The sequence below is a fragment of the Netta rufina genome (assembly GCF_964035555.1).
Source record: "Netta rufina genome assembly, chromosome: 7".
Lineage (NCBI taxonomy): Eukaryota > Metazoa > Chordata > Aves > Anseriformes > Anatidae > Netta > Netta rufina.
In genome coordinates, this window is record NC_140130.1 from 15,923,821 (window position 1) to 15,941,572 (window position 17,752).

Sequence of the window (17,752 nt, forward strand, 5' to 3'; positions counted from 1 at the left end):
TTATCAAAAACTATGAGATATACACCAAATGGAATAATGAGATGATTTTTCTGAAACAGCATAGCATAACCTTAATAATGTGCATCATGTGCCATGTATTTCAAGTAATTTAATCATTTTGTTATCATAGCTTGATTTCTCTAAGAAAAAAATTATACAAATTGTAATGTATTCAGGCTGAAGAGATTCAGGATGAAAAGATTCATGTAGCCTTAACTTAACACAGTTTTAAATATGATTTCATTTTGGGAAAAGAAGATGCAAGAATAACATCCCTGTCCTTGCAATTCAGCCATGGTTCCATCCTCTAGCATGGATAATGGCACCTTTGGTTCCTCCATTAAATTATTACACTGGAATTGGCTCAGAAGTCCTGCCATAAGGACCACTCGGAAGACCAAAACATTACGGGGTTAGTTCAGGGTAATATGCCTGACTTGCAGCAAGTTCTACAATTATATTTGCATTTGTCTTTAGCTACTGAACAATTAATGTTGTATTTCATTAATTGTCAATGTAAATGATAGAAGACTTTCAAATAACTGAGATTTCTGGCATTGAGTGTGGTAAAGAGAATGAGGTATAAGCAGCAGCTCCACAGATATGAATAATTCACTTCCAGCATTTACAACTGTATTATTTTGGCTTCAGTTTCAGACAAAGTGTTTCAGATATAAGATCTCTCAAAGTCTGAATGGAACAGGCCTCCACCTCGTTTTATTTGTTTTAAAGATGCATACTAAGGAAAAACCTTTATATAAATAAAGCTGACTGTAGTTATAGTATTTATTGCAGTTTTTCATGCTAAGCATTTTCTGTCAAGACTGAAAGAAAAATACTGAGAGTCTGCTATTAGATAAAACTAATGTTATACAAACTTGAAAGTACAGAATGAGGAACTTTAAGTATTAGGATCTACTGCAGTTAAATACTGCTCAACATAATTCACGTATTTATGCTTTTACTAGTGGAATGCAAATATAAAATATGTATGTTATACAGAATACATTTGGCGAACTTGAAACAGGCAAAGATTTCCAGGACATTAAACACAACTTGGTAGATCTCCAAGTATTTTATAAAAAAGACTATCTACTGGTTTCTCCAGAATGATCCACTATGCATAAGTTATTAATGCTTAACGGCTATTCAGACCTTAAAAAATTGAAATACTTTGCACTTGTTTTTGAATATTACCTGGAGGTGCATTTGGATCTCTCAGCCAACCTTTTGCCTGGTTCATCTTTGAATCTATTAAGGCTAAAGCTCTTTTCATGGCTTCAGTGTCCTTTGCAAAAGAGAAACCACCATAATGATTTTCAAAAAATCAAAGCATAAGAAGTCAACACAATCAAAGCAGACAGAAGTTGTATAAAGCACAGCCTACTTACAGAAACACACCCATGTAAGCAGCTCAAAACCCATTTTCAGACTAGCAGTTCATAGTCACTTATTTTCAAGTAAGGCAGACATTTTCGTATCACTCAAATGCAGAAAATACGCATGCAAGTTTAGTGATTTCTCTATTCCTTTATTTTCTTGTGTTTTAATTCCTAAATAAGCTCCAATAAGCACACATCTTAAGAGTTAGTTCCATTTTTTTCCTTAGTGTACATCAGAGCATGAAGATTAGAGTCAACCTTTTAAAAATGGAAATCAGCCAGTGAATTTTGCTACTTTCTGTACAAGAGGCTGCACATCTCCAATTTTCACCTGTTCTGCTGCTTAAAATCCAATAGCTGCTGTCTGCAGAAAAACAGACTGCCAGTTAATTCCTAGAATTCTCAAATATGGATTTTACTGTCTTCAGAGACTTAAACATGTGTTCACATGCGGTTGTTTTAAACTCAGAACTTCTCTACCAGAAGCAAAGAAGCTGCTGCTTTGACTATTATGCAACTATTTTCCAGCACTTCTTTGACTAGAGAAGATAAAACCACTCAGTTCTCATCTCCCTGCATACTCCGTTAATTTTTCATGCATCACCTCTCCACTAGAGGCCAGAAGTTTTCTATCCTATACAAATAGGCAGAGTACCCAGCACCTTAAGTAAGAAGTTGGGAAAAAGCCCAAATAGCTTTTTACCACACATGTAATGGAAATAATTTGAAATGCATCTAGTATCCCATGATTAGTATACAGGTCATGGAAAAAAAGCCTGGCCCTTGTGCTGTTGGACTATCCATGCCCAGCTCCTACAGAGAAGCGCCTGCTCCAAGCATCAAAGATCACTATCTGGTATAACATGGGATACTCTTGACAATACTAAAAAACTGTTGCATTTTTGTGAAGCAGTTCATTCTACACTCTTAGTCCCAAAGATACATCACTGGGGACATTTTGGCACTTAAGCCTGTTTTATTTAGGCATGTCAATCTGTCAGCTACTTGTAGAGTATTATAATACAACTCAACTAACTTTCTAAAGGTCATTCAACACAGCTGGATATTTTTAAGGGCTCTAGATTCACAGCCCAAGAGAGTGCACCAAAAGCAGAATTGTTTTCACCTGGAAGACTGGTTCTCCAACCTAGAAATTGGGTCTCAAATCTTAGGTCAGGACCTATTTAACAACATCCAAAGGATAGGACATGCTTCTAGGGTTGGAAGGGGGGACATCTTCTCTATAGCTTGAGATTTGTGCATTTAATATACAAGAGTAAAGTAAATAATCATACAATAATTTAAAAACTGAAATGAATGCAAAAAAAAAAAATACCCTTACCAGCTGTGATGGTAGGTGATAGTTTTCTGTTGTTTTATGTATGTACTAGAGTAACTTTCGCTTGGAATGAATGGTTTACTGCAGGCCCATCTACCCATAAATAATTTGAAACAAAGGATTAACTGAATTTTTAAAAAGGCAACAGATGTTGCTTAGCACACTGATGAGATGCTAGGTGTGGGATGGTTGGGAAAGGACAGCGTTGGGATAATGGGAGGGGCAGGAACTCCTCCCCTCTTTACTAAAGCAGCCTTTTGTGTTGCCTCAGTTGCCTGCAGAGTTGCAGTTACATCAAAATGATAAAGAAGACTAAGAAGTCTCTCAATCTAAATCTCTTAGCAAAGGATGAAATTAAGGGTGTTTCATCTTTTACACATGATTTTGTAACTGCTAGCACTACCTAAGCAATGTGTGTTGAGCTGTATGGCTTGTACACGCATCTGGAGGTGCTTGCTGTGTTCATACATGTGGCTTGCATACATGTCTGGAGGCATTTGGTGTGTTAGCACATGTTCACACGTGTGGCTCATACACGTCTGAAGGTGTTAGGCGTGCTCACGCATGCTGCAACATGTGGCTTGTACATGTGTCAGGAGTCTGCATGTACATGTGTTTTTCAAATGAAATTTAGGTCCTACCTGCCCTTCATTTAGAGCTAGAAACAACTGCAAACAACCAAAATCTGCTCGGACCACAACACCCGACACAAAGATCATATGAAGGGAATTTTGAAGAAAATATGCAGAGCCAAGCTTCTGGCAGAACAGATAGCTTATTCACCATCCAGGGTTCAATCCTACATGATACTAGATACTTCTCACCTACCAAAGTTTCAACCCCTTCCACTTCTATGGAAATGGGAGTGTATGAATTGAGGATTACTTCAAGTTTACTATAAAAAGGAAAAGCTAAGAATATATGAGTTAAACTGCTCTGTAAAATGAAAAGAGGAAAAATTGGAACAAAACTATGAATAGAAGTACATGCAGGGCTTTTTATCTTTTAAGGTTTTGTTAGAGATCCATATTTTCTCACTATTTCAACTCTAAATCAGCATACTATTTTTAAAAAATCCTGTTTATTGCAATGCAGTAACAGTAACATGCACTTCAGAGTCTGTACGAAGCCCAAAATAGTTTATGGCAAAGCCTACAGCTCTAGTTCCATAAATTTGTTCCTTCTCAACTATATCTATGTAGATTTTGTGATACTTTCACATATACACAATTCAAGAAAGAATAATAAAAAAACTTTCCAAATCAACAGAAGGATACACTATACCAGTAAAATTCAAGATTGTGCATCCCCAAATACACCTTACTTTGCTCCACAAAAGCATGGGGAAAAGAGCTTTCCTTTAATCACCAAGCATGAAACACATGCAACAGTAATCTCAAGTAGAAATTAAGAACTCCTCCTCTCCTTCCCAATAAACAAACTGTTCAATACATATATACACAGTAAATACAAGGAAAAGGTCTATAATACATCACCATTAGCAAACTACTTCCTGCTTCTTCATCCCACTAAGCTTTTCAGCTCAAATTCTTTGTCATCATGTTTGGTTAATGCCTAGTGACACTGTTCCAAATTGCCAACATGCCCTAATTCAAATACCAAAATACTATTTAAAAAATTTTCAGCTCAGAAAGCAAAATGATACTTAGATATACTCGTCTGTACAACATACTCATGAATTATGTATAATGACCAACATGTTCTATTTAGAGATACTGCTAATGCACCAACTGTTTTCTTAATAAAATCCTTTATTTAACCTGCCTTGTTAGCAACACAAGTAAGAATTTCCTAAGGCTAGCTTGCCAACTTCTTGCAAGTCTTTTTTTTTTTTTTTTTTAAACCACGGAAGTTTCCAAATTTCTTCTGTAAAAGAAAACTGTACTTGTATTTCATACAATGCAGGAATGATTGAATCCAAAAATAAAGCTTAATTAAAAGATATACATACAAAATCAAAGTTTTAAGCCTAGATCTGAAGAATATGAAGAATACGAACCATCTGAACTGAATGAAGGAAAGCTACTACTGAAAAACTAAGGAATGGACAAAATCCCCGATTTAATAAAGCTTTCTGGACATACAGAAAGCTTGATCCTGCATAACTGGACCCTTTATTTATAACTACAGATGCTAGTAACACAGATTAACACAAAAGCATTCCACATGAATGTGCTCTAAAATCCTGGGCTAGCTCTAATCAGATTCAGGACTGTCTCAATGCAGTTCAGCTTGCCATTACCATTCTCTTATGACAGCCAGTTCTACACATTGGGCTAGTAAGGGTCATTTAAAACTTCAATGTGTATTTACGTAAGTATGGTGTTACAGCTGGCACACAAATAAAAAGTTGCACAGCACAAGTCTGCACACAGCACAAAATCCCACATACATGCTTGTTTTGTTTTAGTGCAAGGTAGAGGTGTAGGGTGTGGAAGAAAGCTTACCTTCTAAAGGTGAGAAAGGGGTAAGAAACAGGAGAACAAAAACAAAGATGCATGAAGTAGTCATAATAAGGAAGTGATAGTGACAAAATAACTCAAAAGGCAAACTAAGGGCCAAGTGTCAAACAATATAGGCCAAAGTGAATTTAATGCCTAGATTACATCGGTTAGATTTTCTGCAAGAGATTTTATTTGTTAATAAGTCTGGGTTTGTGTCTCAGTATTTTCTTTAAATAAATTTCCAATTACTTGTTGCTTGTAGCATAAAAAAGTTCACTTCAGTGATTTACCTTAAGATACTTAAAAAAAAAAAATGGAGTGTCAGTTGTGTAGCTATATTTATCTGTAAGTTCACAGTAACATTTTTATGATGCTGGCCATAAAACAGCTTTACAGCATATTTCAGTATCTGCATTGTGTAACATTTAAGAGCACTGCCTAAACCCTCCAGGTAAGTGGTTAAAGTCACTTACACAGTTTAACACTGAGTTATAAAGAACCAATTCTGCCCATATGCCACCTTCACAGAAAGGCTGCTCAGAATAGCATTGTCCTTTTTCAGACAATACAAACACTTGAAATTTACTTCCATACCCAGACTAAAAATGGGGCAGGGATGGGATGGGGTGTTGGTGTTCAAGGAAGTATCCCCAAAATTGACTAAAGATTCCCTAATTTCACGCCTTTTGCACAAGAAATACGACAACAGTCTAGCTCTTTTAGTATAAAGTAAGGAAAAAAAAAAAAGAATCACACAATCTCACTAACAGATGCATAGCTACAGGACCAGTTTAAGGCATAGAACAATACCTTTTACACCTAATTTCCATCAGTCAAATATGATGTAAGTTAACTATACGTAGCAAAAAATAAAAATTAGAGGAATACACAGTATTCCAGTATTACATATTACACATCAGAACTAAGGTGTGAACAAATTTAAGTCTTCTGTGCAACCATTCAGCTCCAGTAACCATTGGTACACCTTCAAATAACAGTCCTTTAATCTAGCTTGTTGAGAGAGAAAGCTAGTTTTGAAAAACACATTAAAACAATCATCTGTGGTGATGCTGTTCAACATTGAAGAGATTACGTAATGTGATTACAGTACTGCAAAACTGATGGACAAACGCACATTTCAACAGTCTCAGATTCACAAGCAAGTCTACAACACAAGAGTTAGACTTCTATATCCAAACATAAATGTGAAACATACCTTGCTGGCCCAGGCATCTTCATCCCAGGAAGTGAGTTGTAATACACGGATTATTTCATTTATCTCAGCACTCATTTTCTCTACTGTGAAATTGCGATTTTTCAAGGCCTCTTCTATTCCCTGGCTTTTAGAGTTTTTCGTGGTTACAAAAATTTTCATAGCTGTGAAAATACCACAGATTAGAAAAAAACTATATGTAAGATACAATCAATATTCATGGTAATCCTGAATACTATTTCATTAACACGGAGAGAGTGCATTTTCTTTCTTTTTTTTTTTTTTTTTATGGAACAGTTTATCTAAACATATTGTAGTTTTGGTCAACTGTGCTTCTTAGAGCTTTTTGTCTTGCTTGTTGTTTGTTTTGTGTGTTTTTGTTTTGTTGTTTTTTTTTTTGTTTTTGTTTTTTTTTAAGTCATTAAGTCTACATCTATAACTACAACAGCATTTTTAACATTACTGTAAGGTTTGAGCTCTGAAACCAGTTAATTAGACTGACATAGCAATACTACTCTTGCACCAACCACATTCATAATTTCCACTTAAGAAGATTGTCAGACATAGAAACACAGGCATTGGCATGTGGTAAGAGTTCAAACCTGCTTAGTAGCACATTCTGCACATAATGCCATCAGTGCCTTGCTGCTGCAGCTGACAGTGTTTGGTTAGTGCAGTGAGATCCAGAAAACACCACTGCAACTTCCTTTTATATTAACTTGAAATTAATTATATATTTTTTTAACATTATTACAACTGTCTCACTTTATACAATTCACAGTTCCTCACACAGACAAGTGTCAAATGCACTCCAGTAATACCATTAGCCACCAGCCTTTGTGATGGCAAAGGAACAGCATTTGAAGCCATTATTTAACAGATGTCCACAATACCTCAGAATAGAGACAGAAAAAAAAGCTTGTGCACACGTGCAATACTAACATTACACTCATTATCTTTGCAGAAGGGATGGAGTGGAAGCGATGTGATATATTTAGAACTGTTTTATGATGCAGATCTATTCCGCAGTATAGCCAGGAAAATAAAGGCAAGTTCACATCCCTTGATGCCCTGGCAACAGAGTCTGTGCACACTTCCTTACCCAAACAGAACAGTGTTCGCCCAATTTTTAAGTTTACTGCTAAACCATATATTTTATTTGCATTTTTTGTTCCTCTCCATTATCATAATATGCCAAAAACGAGCCAGAGAAATACAACAGAAGGATATTCTGTATACAGTTATTAAGCAAGCAAAAAATCTGAGTAGGATAAAGGGAAATGATTGTTCTGTTTTACAAACCACCACGGTGCAAAACTTGATGTGGACCACATTATACCTGGGTACATTTCACTGCTCTTTCCCCCCAGGCTGCCCTAAGAAGCAAACGACTCTTGTGACTGCCTATACATGGCTCGGCACAGTGAGATACTGCCGGGGCCCCCACATAAAAGGAAACGGTGATGCCAGCAGACTGTTATGTCCTTGCAAAAGAACTTGGTGCACCAGAGCCAGTAACACTACAGCAGTCCAAAGTGAAGGTTTCAAAACATCAGTTATCTCTTACTACAACTGAGCTACTCCATTACACCAAGCCTTTTAACCTGAACTTTTCTTTCAAGATTATATTAATGCACAGCCTCTTAGGGATATATGCTAAACAATGATTAAATACTTAAAATCAAGAAAGCAAACTGCCATTCAAAAAATCAAATGTATCGTGTAGTTATTTTGCCATTGGTACAGAAGCGGTGTCAATGCTGATAGTTTTTAGTCAACATGAAACAATGTAATTCCAATTCAGAATAAATACTGATTCAGAGTGACATTAAAAATTACAGCAAAAAAATACCTGAAATAAGTACTGGCAATAGCTCCTTCACAGTATTCATGGAGTTTACCAGCATAACTCTATGTTCCTGATGAGTTAACTCCTGTTGTCTTTCATCAATCATTTTCGCCATCTTTGTCATTCCTAAAAGATTAAAGCAATTAAACAGTCAGAAATGCAGCATTAAGTTTAATTTGCAACAGTTAGGCTATCTAAACAAGAACAAAGTGTAATGCATAACAGCAAGTACATGTAAAACATTTCTTTATATTATAAGTCATTATTCAAATTGCATTCAAGGTGCTTCTAAGTCATTGATTCAAAACCTAGCCACTATTCAAGGAAGACTTGAAGTCTCAAAACTCCAAATTTAACATACCAGCAGTAAAATATGAAAATAATACCCCGAGTAACCAGTTTCAGACATTAAGTCACCTCATGAACTCTGGAAGGCAATTTGCAGGCTTGGTGGTTTGTGGGTTTGTTTGTTTGTTTGTTTGTTCCTCCTCCTTTTCTGTTAGGATTTGATCAAAGCTTTAAGAGTTAATGGCAGGAAAAGGAAACATCTTTTTTTTTGTTTGTTTGTTTTGCCTTCAAAGTTTTTGTCTTTAGGTTCTAGTAGAGCTCAAGAATTGCATTCATTTGTACTTCAGTTCTGCTGGAAATATTTCAGTGCTCTAGAACTGTGCAAAGAATTCAATTTATTCTAGCACAAATCTAAGAGCTAAGACTTGCAAAGTTTACCACACAGCACAGGTGGAAACTTCAGAGAGAACTCCATAAAAATTTAAACTCCTTTAAATTGGTGCTGTCATGGTCCCACCCTTTCCCCCTTAACAGGGCACAAAGTTGGCAGAAATTTACATAGTGTGTGGCTCAAATAATCTGCTAGTTAACATCTTAAGCAACTTTATATAACAACGGTTACATGAGCTTTAATGCCAATGCTAAATAGTAACAGAATCCCCACACTGCCAGCACAGAGTGGATAAATTGTGCAGAATCATATTTTTGTTCAAATGACAGAAGACACCTAAAGACTCCACTCTACTTCCATCACAAAACCTGTAAGCACTTGGTTGATGTAGTGGGAAGATACCCTTGCTCATGGCAGGAGGTATTGGAGTGGATGCTTTTGCTGGTTCCTTTCCAATCTAAACCATTCTATGATTCTATAATCCCATTATTTATACAATTCTCATATTGACAGTAAGGTCAGATGCCCAGTGATATAATTGAAGGCAACAAGTACTACTGGCATAAAACGTTTTGTGGACATGGGCTGCAAGCATTAAGCAGCACATATTTAGAGCATGCCAGAAGCACAAGATTAACTGTGTATCTGTTTAACAGTATGAATTTAGACAAGATTAATTCTAAGAAATTAGACAGTTGTCTAACACCTATTACCTCCATCATACAACCAAAACAGCAAGTTATGTCTGAAGTTAGTGAGAAATCCCAAAGGCTTCTGACTAAGCCAAATAAAATGTATCAAAGTTTAGGGAAACCTCCATTTTAATGACATGGAAGATAACGACCATATAAATTATAAGTGTAAAATAACTAATTTCACAGAAAGAAAATTATCTGTTTTGCTTGATCTTTGCTTGTTCATAAAGAGGCAAAAATCTATTTAGTTGAAGGTAATTTCTCTTGGGACATTACAGAAGTTTAAAGAACGCTATACCTTCATATGAAAATTAAAGTTTTTCAGACCTAGAAACAGGGAAAAGTATATCCTTACATTCAATAAAAACAGCATAATTTTCAAGTAGACCAAGGATGACAAATGTACTCTGACATTAGAGCTACTAGTCTGTTAGCATCCAATTTCATTTATGAGCTAGTTATCCTTACACTACATACATATTCTTATTTATATGTATATATAACTTATTTATAAGCATTCTTCAGTTCAGTGTAACTTCACCGCAACATCTTCCTATATTTCTAGCACATCTCCTTTTGGTAGAATGCTTTTGTTAAACTACTTTATGCTTGCTGGAATCAAGGCATTTGGAATAGTGGATGACAGAGACTGATGGTAGGTTTCCTCCATAGCAACCCAGTGCTTCACTTACCAATCATTTTTTTCCACCAGTAAAAGAGTGTGAGTTAGCACAGGGAAATAACAAGCAGTGAAAGAGCATCAAATAATGAAGGAAAAGAATTATGTTAACAGCTGGACTTTTGCATTACACTGCAAGACAGCTATTTCTGCTGCCTCATTAAGATGTTAATCTATGACATGGTGCTTCTACTACTCCAAGTAATTCCTATTAGCCCTAACCATCTCAGTTAGTACAGACATTTTAATATTTTAACTGACTTCATAGCTGTGAGTGCTTAATTACACAAGTTTTTTTGTTTTTTTTTTTTTTAATTCTGACTAATGCATGCTTACTTCCCTCACATGACAGTGTAGGAAATTAGAGTACATATCACCTGTATAGCGTGTGTCATTTACCAGCATCCTGACTATTCTTTATTTTTAAGAGAGAAAGTCAATCACAGAAGAGTAATCAGTCACGCTCTAGTATAAACAGACACTTTCAAAGCAAATGCTTTATCATTATCCAAATGCTCAAAGCTTGGTTAAGGTGAATAAGGTGTGTGGGGGAGAAAAGATAGTGGAAAAGACTACGCTTCGAATGTTTATGATAGACTGCAGCAAATCAAACCTGGCCCTAGATTCTTTGTGTATGTCACCAAATCCTCCATAGTCTCTACTACTTCCGCCACAGTCAGATATTCCAATATTCCTTTGCAGACACGGATGATTTTACGGACCTAAAAAAGGAATATTCCATCATTTATTAGATGAAGCTAGGTTACACTTGAATTAGAAATGCAAGCTTATCATCAGAACAGAATAGGTATAGCATTTGTGATCACCTGTACATCATGTTAGCAAAGGTCTGGGATACAGAGAAAGCAGACTCCAAATGCTCATAGGAAATATCATTCACCATACAGCTTTATATATGGATAAAGAATTATGAAGCACTCCAGTGAGAGAAGGTAGATACAACATCTTAAACCTTCCAGAAAAATCTGTCTATGAAGACTGTACTTTATTTACCTCTGGACTTCTGCCTCAGCAATTGATAACTTATTTTTTTTAGTTCACATTTAATTGCACAGAGTTCTCCTAAGTTGTTTAACTTAATTGTCTTACCTCTTGAACCACATTATTTCTGACAACACCATGTACACTTCTCATTGAAGAATGACTTAATTAACATTTAACTCAGATCAACCACATGCAGGGTTCAGTCCTTAGAACAGATCATAATTTCCTCTAAAATTCACTTTAATTTTGTCTCCATGTTAGTTTATCTTGAAGCACAGTAGGACACAGTCATGACAGGTTTTGTATTAGAGCGAAATTGATCATTACAGATTTAGTCTTTTTTAAAAAACACACGTAAGAGACAAGAGTTCAATGAAGCATTAACTCCAAAGAAATCAACCTCTTTCCTAAACACTGGAAAAAGGGAAATTAAAAGCTATTAACTTCCTTACAATTATGCCCTATAAAACTTTGTAGCATTTATTAAAAACACTTAAATTGTGTAATCACTAGTGCTACTGAGGAGTCCCATAGCACTCTCCCCATTTCAGAGGAATATGCTAACAGTACCATGAGCTGATTAAACGTGACATAGGGATGCCACATTAGACCACTCACAACAGCAGTAAGAGTAACACAATTTCTTACATTAACAGATAGCTTCACAGGTAAAATTTACAATTAACAAAGAGTATTTCTAACAGCATTAGCTTCAGTTCCTCATAACAGCATAATATTTGCTATTTAGAAAGGAATGACTCTATGTTCCCAGTGAGAGCATCACAAGATTAAATAAGATTCGTAACACAAATAAAAACTTTCAAGTATAAGATACTCAATATCCATCCACCCCCTTCCTTTTCAAGATTTCTTGCATCTCTTTCTTTCTCCCATCCGAGGCACTACAAACAGCACCTCTGAGCCACTTTTTGGCTTGCAGTAAAGCCAAAATGAAGCAACTGTTAAATCTATCAGAACATGTCCTCTGGCTAACCAGTCAGCTGAAATTTGCATGATCTCCTCCACCCCAAGGCCAATTAAGTTGCCACAGCTCATGGGGTCAAAGAAAGACATGTTAGGGTGTAACACGCTGAAAACAGTGAAGAGACACAGAGAATTTAAGCATCAGGTATAGTTAATGGAATACAGAAAAATGTCGGGAAGATATAAGACAGGGTAGATAAAATCAGGCCTTTCTGAAGAATAATTATAAGAAACACAAGCATTATGTCATGCAAAGATGCTCTTCACAAAACAGAGCATGAAGACTAAGCTTCTTCTGACAGAAAGGAATGTAGAGTATGCTTCCAATCAAGCTAAGACAATCAAAATCACATTCAACTGCAATAGCCTACATTAGATGAACACTCGGTTAGGTAGATATTTGAATTAACAATACCACTGTGCAGATACCTATGTCACTGATATTGGGATTCCTACCTCTGCTTCATCAAATGTCAGAAGCAAGTCTGATGTTCCAGAAAGGATACCTCTTGATCCATCAATCAGATAGTCACGAGCTGGTACCGAATAAGGATCTGCTTGCAGCATCTGGGCTGCCCGGACAAGTTTGGTGCAGGCATTCTCCACTCTGTGGGAAGTCGTCAAAAGAAAGTTGTTGATCACTTTGTAAAAGCAACAGATATGGAAAAAGGCTGGAGGATTTGTTTTTAACCTTACTACTTGAAACAGTACAAGAAAATTGATCGTTATACATCTTTATAATTTAAAAAGTGAGATTAGTTTAACAAGACTAATTTTTATTTTTTTTGAAGTATGCCAATCTTCCAGTGTAGTGAACAAAGTATTGTATGTACAGCAGTCAATGCAGGGAGTCATTAAGGAGAAGTCCCAGCCATCATCATGGCAGAACACCTTTCGTTCTGAATGACGGGACAGAAAACAAAACAGCTGTTCTTTTATTTGCATTGACATTCAAGAAGGAATTGCTAAATATTAAATGATAGCTACCTATTAAGACTAAACAAAGAAACAAAAGAAACATAATGAGAAAACTAAGACTCACTGCCCTGCTCCTTGAAGCTACAGACTAGCTCTTCCAAGTCTGTTAACACTCATATGAGAGAAACAGCTTTTAAAATGGCCATAAGATTCAGTGGTATGGTATAAATGTCAAATGCAACTTGTGATTCCACACGTAAGAACAGAAAGGAGGTTTTACAAAATACTGTCATAGGTAATTACAGTAACACAAAATACTACGATAAGCAAATAAGCTCTAAAAATAGGTTATTTCTGTCAAGCCACTAACATGACAATTTAAAATTGATCAAAATCTGAAACATTCAAGACTTTGGGTTTTGTTTGCTTGTTTTAATTACTTCACAACAGCTTAAAGGAATACAAAACTTGGACTCTGACTCATTACTGACTACGCTGACTATGACTTTCCTCCTTTCTCTCCCTTTTCTTTAAGAAGAATCTACATACAGACTCTATGCTTGAATGCCATGTGCCCACTCAAACTGCACCAAGTTCCAACAAACACGAAACTCTTTCAGTACAGCAATATTATTTCTCAATGTTTTTCACGCTTCTCAGAGTCCATTTTCTACTGACCGCTTGAACACAGTCTTCTCTCATACTTTCAATGTTATTGGAAAGTTAGTTATTTTGTTTTCTCTCCTATGCTCCTTGCTACACAAACGGCAAAATTTAATGGTCACTATTAACATTGGCTACACTAGAAGTAAGATTTATTACAGGAAAACACACATTTTTTCATAAAGTAGTTCTCATCTAACGGCTCCCTGGAGCAGATCGAATTGGGTCAGCTGCCCTTATCATGACCTGCTCTTCGTTGAGATATCTGCTCAGCACATCAGGTGGTGGGAGCTCACGACTCAGCAGGAAAACACAGGAGGACTTGAAGGTGGGAATGGTCTGCTCATTGCTATGCCATGTACTCAGCTCTATTATCAAAGTCAACTGACTGCACTAAATTAGATTTCCCAACTTACTTCTCAAATTTATTCTTTTCAACTCTGCCAAGAAAGGGATTAAACAAATCACCTATTCAGCCAGCTCTGAGACATGCTCAGAAATACTTCATTTCCTACAGTTCAATTTCATGGTCATCTTTTTAATGCCAATTATCATCCCAAGGCTAGCTTTTTCATTTGTGGGAAAAAAAAAAAAAAAAACCAAAAACAAAAAAACACTAATATGAGTGTGCATTACCTCCAGAAGTCACCACAATTTAGCACAAAAATAAAGTTACTAAAGATTCAAAGATTTCTCCTGCAGTTTTTTCAGAGCTGGACTTTCAAAAGGTAATCCTGCATTTTACTTGTACAATGCCCATTTTGTACAAATTTCCCACTGCCTTAAAAGACCTCAGGAGTGTGCACCATGTAAAAAAAAAAAAAGGCAGAGAGATGTTAAAAAAAAAAAAAAAAAAAAACAGATGCCCTCCGATCCTTGCAAGGCATACATGCCAGGAAACAAAAGACTGGCAAGGGGAGTAGGGTGTAAATCAGTTACTTGGACTTTTGCCCCCCAATAAACCACACTTCAAAGAGTTGCTTGTTCTCTCACAGAAATCAAACACATACAAAAGCTCTCAATTTCTTTCATTGCTTCATTTCAACTTCAAGTTCATTGCTATGGTAAGTTTTCAGCCTAAAACTTCATTAAAGCACAGCTGAGTCACAACATCTTTGATACTTTATGCTCTTAATTTGTATAATTTGCATTTTTGTGTAGAATCCACACCTACATAATTACACAATAGGACTAAAGAAAACTTCAGATAGGTATGCATTTTATATATGCACTTTAAGACAAAAATATGTTAAGTTCAAACAAATGGATAAAATAAGCCATAGAAATAAAGAAAGTAATGTTAATGACAGTTTCTGTGAGTTACCACCACCATCACCTATTCTTTGTCACATTCAGAACCAAAAAGCATATATTATACCTAGTTTGCAAAGGGAAGCAGGTAGGCGCAATAAACATCAGAGCTGAAGGTCTTCCAACACCAAAAGATCCTAAAATACCAGTTCACAGAAGAGCCTGCACAGGCTGTAATATAATGTACATTACACACTAATACATCATAAATAATTCATTTTAATATACAGGGTGTTGGCTTATAAAAATCACATTTTAAATGCCCAAAAAACAGCTAAATAACTGCTAGATATGTAAACCAAATTGTACTGAACATTAGATAACACCTCGTTTATAGCTGAAGGTCAGTAAGCAAGATGTATTTTGATACTAATTTTTGTAGACGTACACAGATCACAACAGAACTGTAATGGAATTGGGTTTGTATAGATCAGAATGTTTATGTACTTTCAAAAAACATTAAAACTGCTAAAATTCAGACAGTGCGTGTGGAAAAACATCTCTCATTTTACTTTGTGGTCTATTTCATTTTGAGTAGTATTTTGTATTGGACTTAATAACATTTCAGAATGACAGTGTGGTTATTCCGTTTGATTCACTGACAAGCTGTTTCAAAGTTTGGCAATTCTAGCATAGCACCATTTAAAAAAAAAAAAACATTATGAAGTACTGTTCAGAATGTTTTTTGTTGTTGTCATTAAAAATAAATAACAGTTTAAAGACTAATAGCAGTCAAAATGACCAAGTCTTTTTTGTTTTGACACTTTGAACACTAAAGCAAGACACTTCAGAGAATCAAATATTTTACATTTCACATTGCTCATGTGAACTACTAGCCACAGTAAGCGGTGACATCTCTTCACTGGCAAGTAAGTCAACGTGTTTACTGTACTGTATGAAAGAACAAGCCTGTAAGAAGACAGAGACAGCTGAATAGTTAGAGTAATGCGAGACCATGATACGATCTACCTTCCAGTAACTTAATCACCCTTACCTTAAGATAAGTCATCCCTATAATCTCACTGTGTTCACTTCACTAGCTTAACGCTGAGAAAATCAGACTTTGGCACAGGGATACCTGCAGCCTAACTTGCATTGTAGATGTAAACAAAAGCAAAGGCAGGGGAATTGTGCCAGGTAGCGTTACATATAATTTAGTTACTTTTAAATCAGCTAGCTCTTTTTAAATATTCAGTTCAGAGATGCATGTGAAAGAAAGTTTTTCTAAAACCATTTCTCCATTAAGACTAGGAAAACACACTATTCACTTACGTTGTTTCATTTTATGCTCCTAATTACAGAGGATTTAGCATTAACACATAGGTCAGATAGGTAATGACAAATCCATTTTCTTTCTTCTCAGTTTGACAGCCAAAACCATCTAATCCCTGTATTACAAATTAAAAATACAGCTTCATTAAAAAAAAATAAAATACTTGTTTTAGAGGAGTGATTACTATATAAATATGTTAACACCAGCCAAATTCTGTGTGGAGAAGACAGACACGGGTCACGCTATTCCCAACAATGCTGTTTTTCAGTAGTCTGTCAGCTTCATTGCTGTTATCTTCTTCAAAAAGCGTGAGGAAGAATTTAGGTTATGCTGAACTTTTTTTTTTTTTTTCCCCTAGGGATGAAACAAAGATGCCTGCTCAAAATGCCTAAATAAGGCTTGTTTCAATTTCTTATGACTCCAGTTGTAGTGGCTAAACTCACTAGAGTTTAGGTTACTTACTGTTCAGAAATATTTTGTTTGCTTTTTAATTTGTGTAAACTTCAGCTGGTTAATATAGCTGACCAGCAATGCAGCTCTAGCTTGGCCACAAAAATGCCAGCACAGAACAGCATTACTGCCAATTTATTAAATGAGTTTGCATATGCGAGTTAAACGCAGACAAGTTTTTATTCTGAGTGCAAACAGATCGGGTGTTACACTATTCTTTGTCTAGAGATTGCAGCTTATCCTTCTTTACAAGTATAACAAATAATATAAACACACTGCAAAACATCTGATATAATTTATATGAATTGCTTATACTCCCTCAGGATTAAAACAATTAAAATAAAGAACATGGCATTTTTTAACTCTAGGTCAGTAGTTCCAACGTGGTTTGTGTCAGCAGCAAGCAAAGGGATGCATCATAGCTTCTCAGCAGCCAACAAATAGTTCTGCTGCACACACTCCTACTGGAAAACCTGACACATTACCATCATATATATTATACTTATTATGAACCCTCAACGTCAGTCTTAAGAGAGCCAAAAACCCAATCTTTAATCTTTAATCTAAACCAATCTTCTCCCTCATCCTCCAAGAGTCGTCACCTCAAGTCTGGTGGTCATTTTGAGCATGGAAAATATGCACAGGGAATGCATTGCTAGTGCATGCACAGTTTTTATTATCCTATCAGACGTGTGTCAGTACAAGTTTTGTAGAAATCCCTTAGAGAGGACTGCCAGTTCCTGAACCAGCACTTAAGAAACAACACACCTCCCCTCAAAAGAAAAACAATCCTCATCTGTTTCACCTCCTGAATCCAAGTCCTGCCCTTAAACACAGAAACAGGTAG

General features: G+C 35.9%; 1 protein-coding gene across 4 annotated transcripts in view; it reads right to left on the minus strand.

The window, feature by feature from the left end:
• VCL (vinculin) overlaps positions 1-17,752 on the minus strand; it is a 63,831-nt gene that overhangs the window by 20,253 nt on the left and 25,826 nt on the right. For 2 of the 4 annotated variants that reach the window (XM_084290394.1, XM_084290396.1), the window contains exons 3-7: positions 12,747-12,897; positions 10,915-11,023; positions 8,252-8,374; positions 6,403-6,563; positions 1,198-1,288 (exon numbers count right to left, since the gene is read on the minus strand). In XM_084290394.1, the coding sequence (XP_084146520.1) occupies positions 1,198-1,288; positions 6,403-6,563; positions 8,252-8,374; positions 10,915-11,023; positions 12,747-12,897 (635 nt within the window). Of the gene's footprint in view, positions 1-1,197; positions 1,292-6,402; positions 6,564-8,251; positions 8,375-10,914; positions 11,024-12,746; positions 12,898-17,752 lie in introns of all 4 variants that reach the window. The other 2 variants (XM_084290393.1, XM_084290395.1) reach the window with 1 other exon arrangement.